The 18,161-nt window shown below is 35.7% G+C and overlaps 1 protein-coding gene across 3 annotated transcripts; it reads right to left on the reverse strand.

Annotated features, from left to right (window-relative positions):
- Window positions 1-1,586: 1,586 nt before the first annotated feature.
- Window positions 1,587-7,351, reverse strand: LOC127798680 (ABC transporter G family member 25). Of its 3 annotated transcripts, none has more exons than XM_052332223.1 (3): window positions 6,989-7,351; window positions 5,990-6,815; window positions 1,587-2,966 (listed from the first exon to the last, which is right to left on the reverse strand). In XM_052332223.1, the coding sequence occupies exons 2-3, from the start codon at window positions 6,786-6,788 to the stop codon at window positions 1,927-1,929; spliced, it is 1,839 nt and encodes a 612-aa protein (XP_052188183.1). In that variant the 5' UTR covers window positions 6,789-6,815; window positions 6,989-7,351; the 3' UTR covers window positions 1,587-1,926. The 3 variants fall into 3 exon arrangements, with proteins under 3 accessions (XP_052188183.1, XP_052188182.1, XP_052188184.1); XM_052332222.1 differs by having other exon boundaries at window positions 6,933-7,347; XM_052332224.1 differs by having other exon boundaries at window positions 6,916-7,072.
- Between the last annotated feature and the right edge of the window lie 10,810 nt (window positions 7,352-18,161).

Below are 18,161 nucleotides of genomic sequence, written 5' to 3' on the forward strand. Positions count from 1 at the left end.
CCGAGGGAGCCTTTGGCTCGGCTGTCGGGAGTACGGGCAGGGATACGGGTGACGGGAGTACCGACCCGGGACAGTGCGCACAAGTTTGTGGTGATTTATGTTGCCTTTCAGGGCAGCGGCAGGTTGGTATGGAACTTGGGTGCCAGGTGTTTTATGTGGGCCCCAAGGACCGGTATATGTTTTATTATGCGGCACTGTTGCGTTGTTGCGTCACATGACTTGTGTGTACATGTGGGTTTATATGTGAGGTGATCTCCTCTTCTGTTTCGTTTACAGCCTTCCTTTTCATATAAACTTGCTGAGTCTTGCGACTCACCTTGCTTTCCATCATTCCAGGTAAGGGTAAAGCAAAAGTCGAGGGCGAGGACTGCGCTACCTAGCAGCCAGCCGTGTCGATAGGGTGTACAGTTAGCTGCTCCCGTTTTCTCTGATGTTTTGTTAAGAGTTCTAACTCTCATTTTTGACTGTGACCGGTTGTTCCTTGTATCTTTTATCGTTGGCACAAGTGTCTGTATATTTTTATATACTCATTGACTGCTGTTCCAGCAGGGTACTTGTAGGCGTGCATGTATATTGTTTTGCTTCCGCTGTTGTATTTTTCGTATGTATGTATGCCAAGGTATTTTCGTCTTGTGTTTGTTTCTCTTATCTTAGGTAGGCGTTCTCGTTCGGATAGACCGGGCGATTGGGATATCCGGGCGGGGGTGCTTACATCTTCTGTGTGTGAATTTTGTTGGTATTTGTCAGAGAGATTAATTCTCCGTGATTTTGTTAGAAAAAAGAATTATGAATGATTCCATATTTGAATTTCATGTCAAGGTGGAGCTTGTTATAATTGTGATTTAAAATTTAAATTCGTCTATAATTGAGTTTCCTAATTTGACCGTAATTAGAATTTCGAATTTGACTGTGATTAGAATGTTGTCAAATTTGATTTTGACTGAGATTTTTCTCATCTGGAGAAATATTCTCTTAAATCATCTTTTAATCAGAATATAATTTTATGTATACATCTACATATGATTTTACGTTTCTAAATAAATGCCTAATACCCTAGAATCAGTGAAGTACTATCATTTTTGTAGTACCAATATCAGATTAGTGATATTTTATTTTTTCTGCCAGTGATTTTTTTGAATTTGGGGTTTTCACGTAAAATTTTGTATTCGTGTGCATGATTGATGGTTTGTATTCGATTCAATTTTGTAGCAGATTGAACAAAAGAAAACACAAAGATACCAAAAACAAAAAAGATTTAACATGTATATCCACCAGCAATGGAAGAAATCCATCAAATTATTTGACTTAATTCGTGGGCTAGATTTTACCCATTTGCATTATTACAAGTTTAACTCGGTATCTAATTAGTATAGAGAAGGATATGAGTTGCTTAATCGGACTGAAGCTCTGCAAATATTTTGCATTTAATTCATTCATTCAATATTGATTGCTCTTCATGAATTAATAATACGTCACATACATTGCGTAAATATATTTATATAACTCTTTATACTTGTATAGTTTTGCAACTCATTAATTATCTAATACAAGACAAGACGATTGATAGTGTTAATTAACCCGAGAAAGAAAGTGCAATACAGTCCAGCAGAGACCCCCTTTTTCCATTAGGAATTTTTGGTCAATGTTGATTTCACTTGCCAAATCTAATTAAGTAAATTAACAACAATAATGAAGTTGATCTGATCTCTAGCTAGTACGTTTACATTAATAATAATTAATGCGTTCAATTTGTATATGGCAAACTTATGCCACTGTTGGGTGTAAAATCTATATAGCTTATCAACACTGCCATGCATGTAACGTACGTACGTACTGGCTTCACCTCAAACAATGAATCTATCCTTCTGCATCATCTGCTCGATCGTTTTGAAGCCACCCCGAAGAAATATATATAGGAGACATTTTTCACGCTTTGATGCGCCTTAGCGCGACATAAGCCAGTAACCTGTACCCGACGAGCATGAGAAGCAAGGCTGCAATGCTCACGGCTGCCTGGATTTGGCCTTCGACATCTTCTTCCACGAACTTGCAGCCTGCAGCTCTGTAATTGCTTCCATGACTTTGGGAGCAACCTAGCAGATCCGAAATGGCCTTGCCATCGCCATATTGGACATTAATAAGCAGCCTATAGCAGTAAAATGTGGTGGACAAGTACTTCGTCCATGCCATGCCACAAGGTATCTTGTGCACGTAAAACCCTCCTGTCAATACAAACGCTAGCATTGTGACAGTGACCACCGTTGAGGCCTGCTTCGCATCCATGATCAGTGCGCCAATAGCTAGGCCGAGGCTCTGGGAGGCGAGCACGTAGCAAACCAAGACCAGTAGGGTCAGGAGGAATGAACCGATTTCAGGCTTTAGGCTGGTCATCCAATAGGCTATGGAGATGAAAACTGTTGGGAGAACGAGCTCCATGGGTACGTCCCCTGCCGCTCGAGCCATGAAATAGGGTGAGAGCGTGTACATCCCCGAGGCACGCTCCTTGCGCAAGATGGCTCGGTCCTGGGGGAAGGCGAACACGGCGTTGAAGGACGGGAGGACGCCCCAGAAGATGGAGATGAAGAAGAGGAGGCCTAAGTGGTCCTGAATCTGGTGCCATTCGGAGTGCCACCACATGGAGCCCGCCAGGACGGAGCCGGCCAGGACTTGGACGACTCTGAGGGAGTTGAAGGCTTCGTGCCTTCGCTCTTTGAGGCTTCTCTGGAGAAGAATGGTGAATTGGCTGAACCAAGTGGAAGGGCCATTGTTGGAGATGCTTCTTCTGGGCTCTCTGGAAACAAAATTTCCTTCAATTACATGAGTCTGGTTTTTGGTTGCCGTTGATGTAGTTTCCAAGCAGGCTGCTTTCACATTTGGAGCAAGCAGAGTGTTGTAGGATGCAACGAGGGACTGCTTCACGTTGGGCTTCTCTGATCTTTCGTTTACACCATCAATATGGCATACACCTGCATTTGCATATGGTGTGTGCATGGAGAGTCAGTTTATCAAAATTAAGAAATTAAGATTTTCATATACATATTTGTGGGAAAAAAAAAAAACAAAAAAGTAACCATGGTGAAAGATTGTGATAGATCCTGCACTCTCTGTAAACTAAAAATATATTTTCCAAGTCAATAGGAGTGTGGAGAGTGAGAAAAATATGAGAAAAATACGAGAAAAATACTGAAAAATGTAAAATATAGATACAGAGGATTTTTACACAGGATTAATTCATGCAAAATAATACGATATAGTAATATTTTTAGGGTAAATTCCATTCTACAGTTGAAGCTTTACTAAATTATAGTGTACCCCACATTCTAGAAATTACACTTACTTCCTCTCGGTCAAAAAAAAAAAAAAACCTAAGAAAAACATGAAATTACAAGAAGTGCCCCTTATATTTCAAAAATTACATTGATTGCTCCTACTATTTACAAAGGTACGAGACCATCCTGTGCCATTAAATTTAGTTATGTAAGGTACTCTTGGCATTTTATATTCTTACATAGCTTCCTTAATATCGGGTTTAACGAAGGGAATTCATTATAATATTTAAAATATAAATGTACATGCTATAATTTAGTGAAATTTTGAGCGTGTCAAATTAAATTGTTTATAAACCTTATATATATATATATCGTTACATTATTATATTATATTATCTATATGTACCTTGGAAGGAGATATAGATGAAGGAACCACAAAACCCACTTAAGCCTAAACCACTAATTTAATAATTATTAATCACTATATGATCCAACAGTAATCAGCACAGCTGAGCCCTCAAAAAAGCTGTCCGCCGCTGGTGGTGAGGTGGGAGGTGGTGGCTACCCACCAATCTTTTATTTATTTAATTTATCCAACTCTAACCCCACAGACTTCACTTTGGGCCTCAATGAACAAACTGTCCCAACACGTGGCTCTTTCCGTAATATTTCAAACTTCGAGATGCACAAAAGGTACAACCAAGAAAGTTATAATATTGCACCAAAGGAACCACAACCCACACCTTCTGGTTTGTTGTGGGTGCATCAATTCTTTATTCTACCTCGGTACAACCGCGACACGTGTGTTTTAAAAGAATTAAATTAAAAATTTAAAAATGTCATAACTATAAAGACTACTTACTGTTAATGATGTTTTTTTTTTTTTTAATTATGTGATTGTGCCGAAGAAAAAGAGCACTGAGAATATAGAGAAGATGGTGTCTCACGTAATCAGTGTTGTCACCTAATTCATGTTAATCCAACCCTACCATCATTTTCTCCAACGACAAAACAGACATGGGCAAACAGCTCACAATCTGTGTTTTGTTTAATGCTAGAAGAAAAGTTAACTTGCACATGAATTATTAGTGTATTTTAGGGTTGGAAAAGATGGTGCCCAGTCAATATGCTCTCCACCTCCAGTTGTTTCCATCATGTATCTATAGCTTCAGCTCATCACTGACAACACCCACCTGTCTGTCTTTTAATTAATTAACCCATTAAACAAAACCTAGTTTTTTCATGTGTCAAAACCCACATTATTCAAGGAGATCTCCGATCTCAACCTTCAAAAAGGTTTACGGCCAGGTTCTCATCTAAAAGCATTAATAATTGGTGATTTATAAATTTGCGGGAATAAATAAGTTATCTAAGACCTACTAATTAGTAAAATTCCCTAAATTATGTGAGAGATTAAACAAGTGTCGGACATGGGTTGAAAAGAACCACACGCTCCATCCACAAGCGGGTCAACTTAATAATGGGATGATTTGAAACTTTGAGGTGTGGGACTGATCAATAATACGGCTAAAGTTGATTAGTTTGGACCCTTCATAGCCCAAGAGAGACCATATTTCGAGATAGTTTGTAGGGTCCAGGGTCCATTCTATAAGCTTATAATTTCTTTAAAAAGACACACTATTAGCCCCACTTTTCATCAATAGATCCTCCACTGCAAAATGGCATCATATATAGGTGTATATATATATATATATGCATGTATGAATGTATATGCAGCTGCGAAATGATTCGCAAGTATGCTTCACGGGAGTTGAGAAAGGATATTATATGTACGTAGTTCTATTTTTGTGTGTGTGTGTGTGTGTATATATATATATATATATTTGTGTAAGAAGGCTAGCTATTTCATATATAATTCAAAACCATGATTATTTTTTATAGTCACAAACTAATTAAAGAGGCTTTCAAAATTTCTTATAAAAGTAACATTTACAAAAGGTGATGATTCCTGTAATAATAAAAGCTGGATTTTTCCCATAATAAATGAAGAAATTCTAGAGTTGGGCTAATGATAAGGGACTATCATAACAATCTTATCTACCATTCAAACTTTTCTACAACACGAACCTATTTGATATGATTTACCAACTGTATATATATTACATATGTGTTAGGGGTAAATTTATATCTATAGTAGAATAGTGGGTGCGGGTGGGTTGCAATGTATCTGGATGCACTATTTACTAATCTCAGCAAGTGTGCACTAATTGGGCTATATGGCCAAGGAGTAGGACATGGACCCCCACCACCCCTTTTGCCAGTACTCTCATCTTCATCCCTCTACTCTCAATATTTCTACCAGCTAAAACGTAAAACCATGCACATTTAATGCCGTTCACTTTTTCTCCATGGCTAGTACAATGAAAATCGACAACTCTTTCTCTTTGTTTCCCAATCAAATCTAGTACTATGATCATGAAAACACATTAACATATGTATGTATATATATATATGATCATAAACATTTACTCATATATATATATATATAGACACATACATACATATACGAGTATAAATTTCACAAGCTAATTAAGTGTTCATAATAAAAATATAAAGTTAATTAACAATTAGCCTGTGAACTCTTAATTATATTTTATATAGTAACTAGAACACGACAAGAGAATTCTGGAGCCAGCATCGTGTGTTTCTACGTATGTAAATTTTGTCAGTATATACAGAGACAAAGCCAGTGTACGTACCATTAGCGAGATCGAGCAGGAAATCCGCCGGATTCATGGCGAAAGACGGCGAGAACCCAACCGATTTAAAGTAGTCCACGGCGTTGTCGCCCTTACCGAAGTAGAGGCACCGCCCTTCCGACAAAACCAGCACCGAGTCAAACATCTGGTACACCCGGCTCGACGGCTGGTGCACTGACATCACTACCGTCTTCCCCTTCTCCGCCACCGCCCCCAGCGTCGCCACCACCCGGTACGCCGAGGTCGAGTCCAGCCCCGACGTCGGCTCGTCCAGAACCAACAAGCTCGGGTTTATCAGCATCTCGTGCGCTATACTCACCCTCTTCCTCTCCCCGCCGGAGACTCCCCTCACGAAGGCGTTCCCGACGATGGTGTTCTCGCATTTCGCCAGACCCAGCTCGGCGATCACCGAGTCGGCGGCTGCGATCTTCTCTTTCCTCGAGAGCGAGTTTGGCAACCGCAAAAGAGAGCAAAAAACCAGGGTTTCCCGGACGGTGAGGTGCGGGTAGAAGACGTCGTCTTGGGCTACGAACCCGGTTCGCCGGAGGGCCTGTTTGGAGAGTTTCCGGCCGTTGGCGAGGACAGTTCCGGTGATGCCGTGGCCTTGGAGGCGGCCGGCGAGGGCATTGAGGAGCGTCGATTTGCCGCTCCCTGATGGTCCGAGGACGGCCAGGATTTCGCCGGGTGCCGCCATTCCGGTGATGTCATTCAGGATGGTTCGTTCGGTGATCCTGGCCGTTGATCTGGTGGGCCCACAGGTGAACATGCGTCTGAGATTGTTCCCGCCCTTGTCCTCCATTTTCAACTTATAACACACGTCGATGAACTGCAAAACAAGAGAAAACACAAGTCAAATTAATTTCCTGGTCAACCTATAATTCATCACCGAGTCAACATTTTGACTCGGAAAATCCAAGAAAAATTACTCTGTCCGTGTTTCGACCTTGAGAACTATAGGATAAGAAGAAGCCATAAGGGAGTGGAAATCATGAATACCACCTCGAGGAGGGTCTGTGGATCTAGGGGCTGGCATTATTTTCTGGGCAGTGTTTGGAGGGAGGGAAAGTGGGAGAAAAAAGCAAAGGAGACAAGCTTTTTTCTGTTATGGTGGGACGAATTTGTTTAGGTTGGGGGTGGTGGGTTGATGAGAGCAAGACCCCCCCCTCGCTCCCCTTCACCTATTTATCTAGTTCTGGAATCCCAGTGCTCGCCACGTCAAAGTCAGACGCCCACTCTTCGCATAGCACGTGGCAATCCACCTCAGCCACCTAGCCCTTGTCCATAGTTGAAGCTTGACGGAAGCTAGCTAGGCTACACACACACACCTACTACTACTACTACTATTACCCAATTAGTCAATTACCAGGCCGGCCGACGTTTTACTTCCCAGAGTAAAAAAAGTTCAAATTAGCTCATCATTTTCTATTTCCAATATTTGTGCTCGGAATGCGAGAGAGAGTTGGCTCTCATGCTTCCTACCAGAAACTGCAGAAGAAACAGATCTCTCTTTCGTCGTTAAAGTGTGTGTGTATATATATATATATATTACGTACAATTGTGGAGAGAGAGAGAGAGAGAGAGAGAGAGAGAGAGAGAGAGAGAGAGAGGAAATTGGAATATATGCGAGAGAGATTGAGGGAGGAGTGAGTGAGTGAGTGAGTCAAGTCAGACATCTACGTTATGTAATGGGAGGATTGTTAGGCTGCAAGCTTACGTATAATTTTAGGTTGCTCGCCCCCACCAATAATATATTAAATTATATTTATTTATTTTAAGAATATTAAAAAGAATGTAACATTATTATATTTAAATAACTGATTTTTTATTTATTTATTGCGTTATCCCTGTTTTCTTGTTTATTGTGGTCACAGGGATCGTATTGGGAGCGGGCGGGCTTAGTTTAATCTAAAACATTTTAAGAATAATTGTTTTAATTCTAATTTATGTGAGTATTATTTTTAGTTTTAACTACCAATTTCAATTTCATGTATTTTTTTTATATGTCAGTGTTACCCGTTATTTATTTTAATAAAAAATTTTGATTTTGATTAAAAATTTTATTTAATTATTAAAATATTATGAATAAAAATAAAAAAATACAGTTAATCTATTAATTAGCTACAAATACAATTATGAAAATTTATAATCTTGCAATTATATATGTTTACAAATTATAATTATACTATAATCAACCTGGGCCTTAAATAAGAAAAAGGTAATGATTTGCCCCACGGGCATAGCACGAATGGCAATTAGGTAGCAGATTGCAGACAAGGATGTAGGTTCGAGTCATGACAATCGCAGTGTGAAAGTTTCATCCTTCTATGGGAGTGGCTCCTTGTGGGCACTATACACTGTGCTTCCTACCTGGTGCGCTGTCATATACCGTGATTAACTCTTTTTCACGTGCGCAGGGTAATGTGTGGGGGCCCTTAAGGTGAGGGACTTCACTTTTTTACGGACAAAAAAAGATAGTGATTTTAATTAAAGATGCAGGGGCAGATTTAAGGGAGCTGGAATGGCATGGCATGGGCTCAAAAAATCTTCAATATATACTCTGCTTAATTTATTGGATACAAATAAACAAGCCTTAGGTGACTCCCAGCCCCACATGTTTCCAATCACATTCTCAATCTAAAAGTTTTTTTTTTTTTTTTTTTTCAATTTTAGTAGAATTAAGATTTTAAAATACTATTATATTGAAATAATAATAATAATATGTGGTAATCTATTACATTCAAAACACTTTATTAACAGAGTTTAAGATACTAAAATGAGGTAGTTTGGTGTAAATACTAAAAAGGTTGAAATCTGGTTGAATATGGTAACATTTTTATTTGCTAGTTAATTTTGATATTGTCTGCAAATGAAAGTTTATAACTTGTTGAATGCTCCATGTCTTCTTTTAGCCCTTTGCTAATTGGAGGTGCATATTTATGTATTTTTAGCATTTCAACAGACTTGTGCACCTCTACACCATCTTCTGTACTTATGTGAGTATGACTACATATTCATATTCATATTCATGAGAATCCAATACAAGAAAAGAAAAAAAAAAAAAAAAGAAAGAAAGAGAAAGTTCAAGGAAGATGCAAGATGGGAAATTAAGGAAACATAATGCAAAAGAACAGATATATAATTAAGTTCCATTCAATTAATACTTAAGGGGCATTTGTTAATTAAGATATGGGGGAAAACCTCAAGATATGGAATACATTTCGGACTTCTATCTTTTTCAACATGTTTGTTAAGTTTATCTGATTATTTTTAAAAAAATCATTAATGACATTTTATCTTGATTTTTCAAGATATGCATATCTTTTCTCACTCTCAAGATAAGCATATGTTGGTTTCTACATATAAGAAAAAAATAACGTTTGTGTCTTCTAATGCATTTCAAAGAATTTAACAAACAATTTGATAAAAATTTTGAAATATTTCCTAAATTTATCTTGACAATTCCATATCTTGGTCCGAAAATTATTCCGGACTTATTTTGATACTCCCTTATTTTGCTCATTTTAACAAACATTATCTTAATGATGATAGAGCCTTAAGGTATTTATAGATTTAATTTCAATTTTTTTAAAAATGATTTAGAGCCTAGTCTTCACTTGGGCCCTCTCTGTTGGGTCTCATTTAGGCCCTCTCTGTTGAATGGATGGCATTAAGTTGTACCATAGATATATATTGATCGAGCATATTAATCTTTATAATCATAGAGTCAACAAAGTCATTAGACAATATGTGAGCGAATGAGTTCCCCATATGAGAGGGAGGAGTACAGTTTAATTGGATTCAATTCAACAAATTCTCTGTCAATCAATCTGTCTGTTTTGATTATTATTATTATTATAATTAATTAATATTGATGGATGGTACGTAATGGTATATCTCATTCATGTCCTGAAACTGAAACTGAAAAATCATCTTGACTTGTGTAAGTATTATTATTGTATTGGTTGGAGCTTGACTTTTCCACCACCCCTAATGGTAGTGGAATCACTTTCCAGTGATCCATACCATATATATATATATGATCACTAAGTCGGGTAATTAAGATAATTAATTAGTGCTGGCATTCTTTCATTCACTTCTCACTTTTCTTCTCCATGCCACTGCATAAATAAACTAATTAATTGCAGTAGTGTCTGTAAAAAAACAAAAAAATAAAATAAAAAATTAATTAAGCTTCGACTACTCTCTGTCCAGGTGATGATTTTTAATCAGTTTTTGTGCAGGCTGTGGTTCATTCATGGCTTCACAATCCACACATGTCATGGATTTTTTTTTTTTTTTTTTAAAGTAGTTTGGTGAGATTTGGATCTAATTTCCTTTCTTGATCGGGCACCATTAATTAATTGCTCTCGTAATTAATGGCCATGGATGTTTGTATGCAAGAGACAAGCTCAAGCTGTCCTCCATGAACATTGTTGATGCTGTTTGCCTCCATCGATGATCCTTGGACATTCATAATTATTATTCTATCTATCTTCATTAATTGATGATTTGATTAGTACTGTGGACTCCCCCCCCCCCCCCCCCATGTCATGAGCTTCCATTTTTGTGCATCCAAGGGTCTTCATGTTTTAATTTGTGGGCGTAGGCATCCTGTGCTGATTACTTGTTATAGCCTCTTCTGTGATATTTTCTTATCAATTTAAGTAGAGGGATTATCCTTTATCCTACCCAATTAGCATTAATTTGCCCCTCCCATCTATCAATTCTTTTCACCTCAAATTGTATATTCATAGTATTTGTTAATGAAGATATGAGCTGAAAAAGTGATATATAAAAAGTATTTCAAACAAGAGTATTTTTTATTGTATTTGAAAAAGAAATCACATAATTTCTTATCTCTAAAAAAGACGTATATATTCTTTAATATATTTTAAAAATTTAATAAACAGTCTGGTAAAAATCTTTAAATGTTTCTTAACTTTATTTTAATCATTTCATATATTGGTAAAAAAAAATATTATAACTTTATATTAGTACAATTTTAGTTTGCTCATCTTAACAAATATAGGTAAATCACATCAAATATCACTAAATTTTGGTATGTTTTTTATTTTGGTCACTAAATTTTAATTCTTTACAATGTGATCACAAAAATTTAAAAAAAATTACAATATAGTCATATATAAGATTTTTCAGCCACTCTATAACCGGAGTAGATAATATGGTGTTGATGTGGCAAATAATAAAAATTATTGTGTAATAATAAAACATTTTAAGATTTTAATGTGTTCTTAATCAATTGTAAATTCATTTTAATTCCAACTTTTCCAAGTCATTAAAGGAGATAGACTTTTGTTTCCTTAAATAGTAGCAACCATAAAAGAACACAAGCCCTTTTGAACCATCAATTCCTCTGGCCTAATATTAATTTACATTACAGTGACAACTTATGTAATCGTAGCTATCCTCTCCAACATTATGTCATAATCATAATCAATTGTTTAATATCAAATATGTACATACCGATCGAGATGATATATAATAAATTAAGGTATAAAATGAAGACTAATCTTCTCTCGTTTTTATGCCCTATTTTTGTTTCTATATTTATATATTCATAATAAGAAAAGAAAATTAATTCATTCAATTAGTTTTCATGTTTGGCTTTGATATTGCTGACTAATGATGTCAAGAAATATATTCAACTTTTTAAAAGTGGCCAAGTTAAAATGGTGAAATTAATTAGCTCATGTCATGTTGATGGGGGAAAGTCGGCCATTCATAGTAGATACCACGTCGAATACACACACCCACGCACACACACGTATACATTGCTAGATAGTGGAGATGGAGCCATTGGACTGGGTGAAAGAGTGGCCCAGAACATAAAGCGACGCCAACCGGTCGGTAGGCGCCCACCAACTAGCTAGCTATAGGGACATGGCTTTGATTCTTCAAACTTGAAATTATCTTCTCTTCCAGAGATAGAAAGCACTGATTTTGATTTCATGGAAGATCGTACGCGTACATGTACATGTATAAAGATATGAAGATGTTGATATGATGATCATGGATGATCTGATACGAGTTGATGGCACAGATAAAAGAGCAAGCTCTCTCTCTCTCTCTCCCCTACCTCATCATCATCATCATCATCATCATCATACAAGATCTGCGATAAATGTGGTTTGTGGCCACCATTGCTCATGTCGATTGGATATATACGAGCACTAAGCACCAATGCCTTGGCGGCCTTCCACTGTACAGCACACATGCATTCTTTGGGCAGTGTTTCAATTCAAACGGACACCATCATATATCATCACCACCATCAATTGCAATGACTAATATATATGAGAGTGAAGAATAAACAAATAAATTACATCTTACATCATTGAGATCTAATAAATTAAGAAACTCAAATATATATATATATATATATCATATATAGCCTTTTCTTGATTTTATAACTTTAAGTATACTCTTCCTCTATTTTTACTTTAAAAATGTTAAACATTTTAATATAACAAAAATACTTTCATATTTTTTTTTTGTACCCTTTCATTCTCTTTTTCTTCTATAGTGAATTAGTCGAAATCTTCGACAAACTATCAAATTCTAACCAATTCGGCAAATAAAAGAGGAGGTTAATAAAAAAGAAAGAGAAAATAAAATGATATTTTTAGTATATTAACAATTTTAAACAACGATATGAAAAAAGTATAGAATTTTAAAATCATGAAAAATCAGTTTTATTTCTCAAATGTCACGAGTGTATATATATGTCTTTTAGCCAAATCCTAAAATATTCAATCTATGTTAAATTGTTATCTGTAATCTAATTAAAAAACTTTTAAGTTTTTCATTTTATATATATTTTTATTTTTACTCTTAAGGAGTATCCTTATAATTAAACAGTAAAATATTATTAGGGGTAAAAGCCAAATATTTAACAAAAGAACCCATATGATCATCAATCCTTAAATCAAACCAATAAGGCAGATAAACAAAAGAAAAGATTCTAAAACACACACGCCTAAACTGCAGGACTAGTTGAACAAATAGCTAGAGATCAGCACAACACTATAGTTCAACCATGGCCCTTCAATGGCCACCACAACAAAATGATTTGTTGAGGCATCTTTTTTAGGGTACTTTTTAGAAAGTGTTATCTAAAATATCATTTTAAGCTACAATCTAAAAAAATGCCCCAATATAATAACTTTAATGAGACACAATAATTAAGTGTCCTATAAAATACCATTTTAAGGCACAATTTAAAGAAGTACCCCAATAAAACAATTTTAATGAGGCACGGCAATAAAATGCTCTAATAGACAAATCTAGTATCCTAACAAACAAATTTTAAGTGTCCCAATAAAATAATTCTAATGAAACTTAGATATACTATAAAATAAATATAGACACATATATTAATAAGATGATGTGCAGATTAGGTGGTCATATATGTGCAAGAAGAAGGAAATGTTCAGGGTTTGAGCTAAGGGAAAAGTAAGTTAGAGTTAAGAAAGGCCTTCTGGAAGATATGAAAAATAAATTTATAGTGATTTTTGAGACATTTTTAAGTGTCACAACAAACTTAAATTTATAGTTATTTTTAGGCATTTGTAAGTGCTTCAATACATTTTTTGGGCACAATTACACGTAGCATTATTATTAGTGTCCAATAGTTAAAATGTCTAATAAATTATCTATTAAGGTATTTTTAAATGCCTCTCAATTCAAAATTTGTTGTAGTGAACCAAATTAAGGAGCATCAGGTAGCATACACAATAGAACTAGATAGACGAACAGCATAGTTATAGTTGCCAGGTGAATAAATTAAAGCCATATTCATAATTAATATCATCAAACTCGATCTATTAATATTGACGATGTGGGGCTTGAGCTGGCTACAGGCGACACGAAGCTAATTAAGATAAATTTTTTAGAATGATCGATGTGGCAATATTAAACTATCTATCTGCCAGCTCAATATTTAATTAATAAGATAAAAAAGAAAACCTCTAGCTACCAGCTTAACATAAGTGATCCATCAGAGTTGGTAACATTAACATACAAGTAGGCAATTTAACTTGTCCCAACAGAACCACTTTTTAACTCTTTCATTCACTAGCTAGTTTCAATGATCATATATATATATAGGCGAAATTAGTCTTAATTAGTCCAATTAATATAGATCGAAATCCATAAAAATATATATATATATATATAGATATGATATGTGAGTTGAGGGGAATTAAGGAATCTGAAAAAGTGAAGATGGTACAGGTAAACACCCTGCAGCCTGCACCAGGCATTAGTATATGTTTCCATGTTTGGGCACTAGCTAGTGATGTAGTTTCTGTGAGGTTGGTGGGTGGGTGTCATGTGTGTCCGTCCCTAAGCCCTGAGGCTAGTGTTGTCTCAATTAACTTCACTTGGGATATAATAAAAGAAGATGAAGAAGTGATTGATGATGAATATATGCCATCAAAATTAATATTGGATCCATAATCCAATGCCCTGAATCATACATGCATCGAGATATCATATGGAACTAAGGAAGAAGATGAGATCGAGTGCAATCATACCAAAATGCTATGTATATTATATGGGTTGTGATCTTTTCTATGGACCATTCTTATGACGATATTTCAGATATACTTTCCCTTGTTACTTCATCGCCAGCTCAGTGGGTCTGAATGCCCATCACGATGATCATATATTGTGATCATCATCACGAGGCCGCAAACTAATGGTCACCCATCGTAATTGGAGCAGGACATGTAGTAGAATGGTGGGCTTGGGCTTCCAGCCCATATAAGACCTTATGCTCTCTGACATGTAGTAGGATGGTGGGCTTGGGCTTCCAGCCCATATACGGGGTTAAGCCCGCTGGATCCCACCTCTTATGCTCTCTCTGTTAAGCCTTCCCCGCGCGTCGTTGCGAACACTAGACACCACCATTGTGGCATTAACTAAATTTGATCACCATATTTTAATGTATTAAATAAGTCAATATACTTTTAAATTTAAGGTCATATTCGATATTATGATAGATTTTTTTTTTAATATTGTCCAACGATATTTTAATTCTATTAACAATGCCAATTTTATTTTCAATCAAAATAATCTCACAAAGTCCCAAATTCAGATTCAAAGAACTCTGTATATTTGTAATCTATTTTTCTAAAATTTTTAGTAATCAATTTTACCAGGGGGCGGATCTAAGAAGGGGTGGGCATTGGCTGCACGTCGTGCTAGTCTCAACCTTCCTCTAGATCTGTCTTGTGGATCTGGGGCCAACCCTCCTCACATCTGTCCCTAAATCTGCTTCTAAATTTGACATAACCTCTTAAAATATAATTACGTGTTTGGTTATTTTTAAAATACAACGATTAATTTGATTCCAAAATCAACAAAAATATGAAAATAACTGGGCAAAAGTTCGACTCTTGGCACTAAAAACCCCAAGCTTATAACAGTCTTCCCCCACCCAAATATGTGATTTCTCCATTACGTGTGCAACACCCCTTCCCTATTCCATTTTTATGTAACATTTACATGAACACTGGTCAGGTGAGCCCTGTCTACACCACCATGAAGTGCTTGGCCTTTAGTGCTTCCAACTTGTTTTGAAAAGTTTGGTAAGCCTGAGTTAAGAGTTTAGTAAATTTTAACTCACTGTAGTAAGGTCTTAACTTTTTTCCCAATTTCTATTGTGTAACCATTGAAGATACTCACGTCCACCTAATTGTCATCACATGATCACACAGGACTACTCATTACGCGCTATTACGTTGCCACAATCCAGCTTTCGTACCATTAATTGTCACCTAGCTAACTAGTAAATTCCCCACATGGCACCCTAACTCATAGACAATAATTAAGTGGAGGGCTTTGTTATATTTCTTGGAGATAAAAGCATAATAAATAAAAATAAAATATCTCAAAAATAACGTCATATCTGCATCTATAATTAATATAACTTACAAAAATATATAAATCACTCGCGACATATAGAGATAAAACCATTATTTTTAAACTATTTTTTATTTTTATATACATTAAATCATTAACGGGTACTATAAAACAGTGAAGATGAGAATAAAATTAAAAGTAAAATTTATCCGATTTTAGCCATTTTGCAAACTCCCCCTTTAATCCATCTTTTATTGTAAGAAAATGGTTATTTTGACCCTTAATATATGTATATATTTATATATATAAGAGTTGATATGTTGTACGCGTGTCCATACTAATAGGGTGGAGGAGGGTTTTGGTGTGTGGATTCTATTCACATCATTTCTCTTAAATTGTTCGTATTGAGTAATTATTATGTTGTCTGATATAAATAATATAAAATTTTATAATATCTCATGAAGTTTAAATTAAGTTGTACATAAATTTTTATATATGTATGTAATATGTATAACTTACAAATTAATGTTATGGTTGAGAGAGAGAGAGAGAGAGAGAGAAAGAAAACGCATTGAAAGCCAAGCCAAGAAGGAAGGTTTGGTTTGAATGAGCCCTCCTAGGGGGGTGCCCGAGCGGTTCTGGGGTGGGAAAGTTCGGGTTCGAACTTCCTCACGATCACTTGTTTGGGTATGTTGAGATTTAGCTCCTCTTTATATGATTGGAGCCTTGGTGGAGGGACGCCCGTTAAAGAACAGAACGCATCCCAAGAAAATTAAAAGTCCGATACGGTCGTGGGTTCCCATCTCAGATTGCGTCTTCTCTTGAACACAGAATCCATTTTGATCGATCTTTGCTCTCAAACATACCCTTGTTGAAATTAATGCACTTATATTTTGAATTTTCAACATACATGGATGGATGGATCCATCATCAATCTCACCCTCACTGACACAGACACTGACACTGATGCCACGAATACATCAACATGATTCCTAAGTTTAGAATCCTCCTTAGCTTATGATTAAATATATCAAAATATTTTTCTTTGTTACTTATGCTTGTTTGTTAGCGAGATGGTGACACTACTACTACTACATAAATACAAGTTCAACCACTAATTTGCTAAGAATTAAAGTTTTTGGTGACATCCCCCCCCCCCCCCCCCAAAAGAGCCCCACTTAAAATATATATAGCAGTTACAAAATGTATCAAACTACTTTCTTTCATCATAGTGTTTAAACAACTTAATATCAAATTAATTTCTTAATTAGATTTTTTAGACACTGTTTTTGTAATGTCTTTGGGAGCTCCTGAAGAAGCTTAATTTAATGAATTAAATTTGCCTTGCAATTTTGTAATATTGGTTTGTCTTCTGCTCCAGCACTAATCTACGTGGGTACTGAAATTGGGATTCATAAGCCTATTGCTTTTAAATAATTTTCATAATTAGAAAAGATATTTATGACTATTTATTTATTACATGTGCTACTTTTACCTAAGCAATGAGGCTTTTATGTTTCGTTCATGATCTATTCATGTGATTCTCACTTTAATTTATTTATAAAATTTTAATGATCTTTCAACAAAAAAAAAGAAAAAAAAGGAGTTATTATCACGAAAAATTTAAATCTTTTACATTTTTGTGATTTTATCTAAAAGCTTTAATTCTAACAATAAGGTCTCGACTTGATTAATTTGTTATAGTTTTAACCATGACTTAGATTCGATTCGAGAGACGTCTAAGATCTGTTGATGTGACATATCACTTGGTATTTTAAAATATTTTGAGTAAACATGCGCACACGTATAAAAAAAATAAAATAATATTAAATATATGTTATATATATATATGTGTATGTTATAGATATATTTACAAAGACAGGTAAGCAGAAGATGGTGACGACACGACGATAGGTGACAATGCTGGACTGGAGATGGCAATGAAGGCCGATCTGGAAGAAGACTGAATTTGAAAGCTTGATGGCCGATCGTTGACGTCGATGGGCTAGCTTAAATAAACCAACAACGAGGGCGAGGTAGCCAGCAAAGGAAGTCATTGGCCATCAAGAGTAGAGGGTCGTTGGTTGCTTTCTGTGAGATGGCCCTGATCAAGAGGAAGCCTAGATTGGTGGTCGGTCCAGCTTTCAGATCGATCGTCATCGTCGTGAGTAAAATAAGGCCCAAATTGATTGTCTTCATTCGTCGTCTTTCTTTATCATCATCATCTGCCTGATTCATTATCTCTATGCATATAAATATATATATATAACATCATTTTATTTTTTAT

This window comes from Diospyros lotus, chromosome 4 (genome assembly GCF_014633365.1).
Source record: "Diospyros lotus cultivar Yz01 chromosome 4, ASM1463336v1, whole genome shotgun sequence".
NCBI classification, from domain to species: Eukaryota; Viridiplantae; Streptophyta; class Magnoliopsida; order Ericales; family Ebenaceae; genus Diospyros; species Diospyros lotus.

Excerpts from the sequence above, each read along its gene's own strand:
- LOC127798680 (XM_052332222.1), bottom strand. The coding sequence starts at position 7,022 with ATGCCAGCCCCTAGATCCACAGACCCTCCTCGAGGTGGTATTCATGAT. Across the intron at positions 6,816-6,932 it reads CTTATCCTATAGTTCTCAAG|TTCATCGACGTGTGTTATAA; the intron begins GTCGAAACACGG and ends CTTGTTTTGCAG. Across the intron at positions 2,967-5,989 it reads CCTGCTCGATCTCGCTAATG|GTGTATGCCATATTGATGGT; the intron begins GTACGTACACTG and ends ATGCAAATGCAG.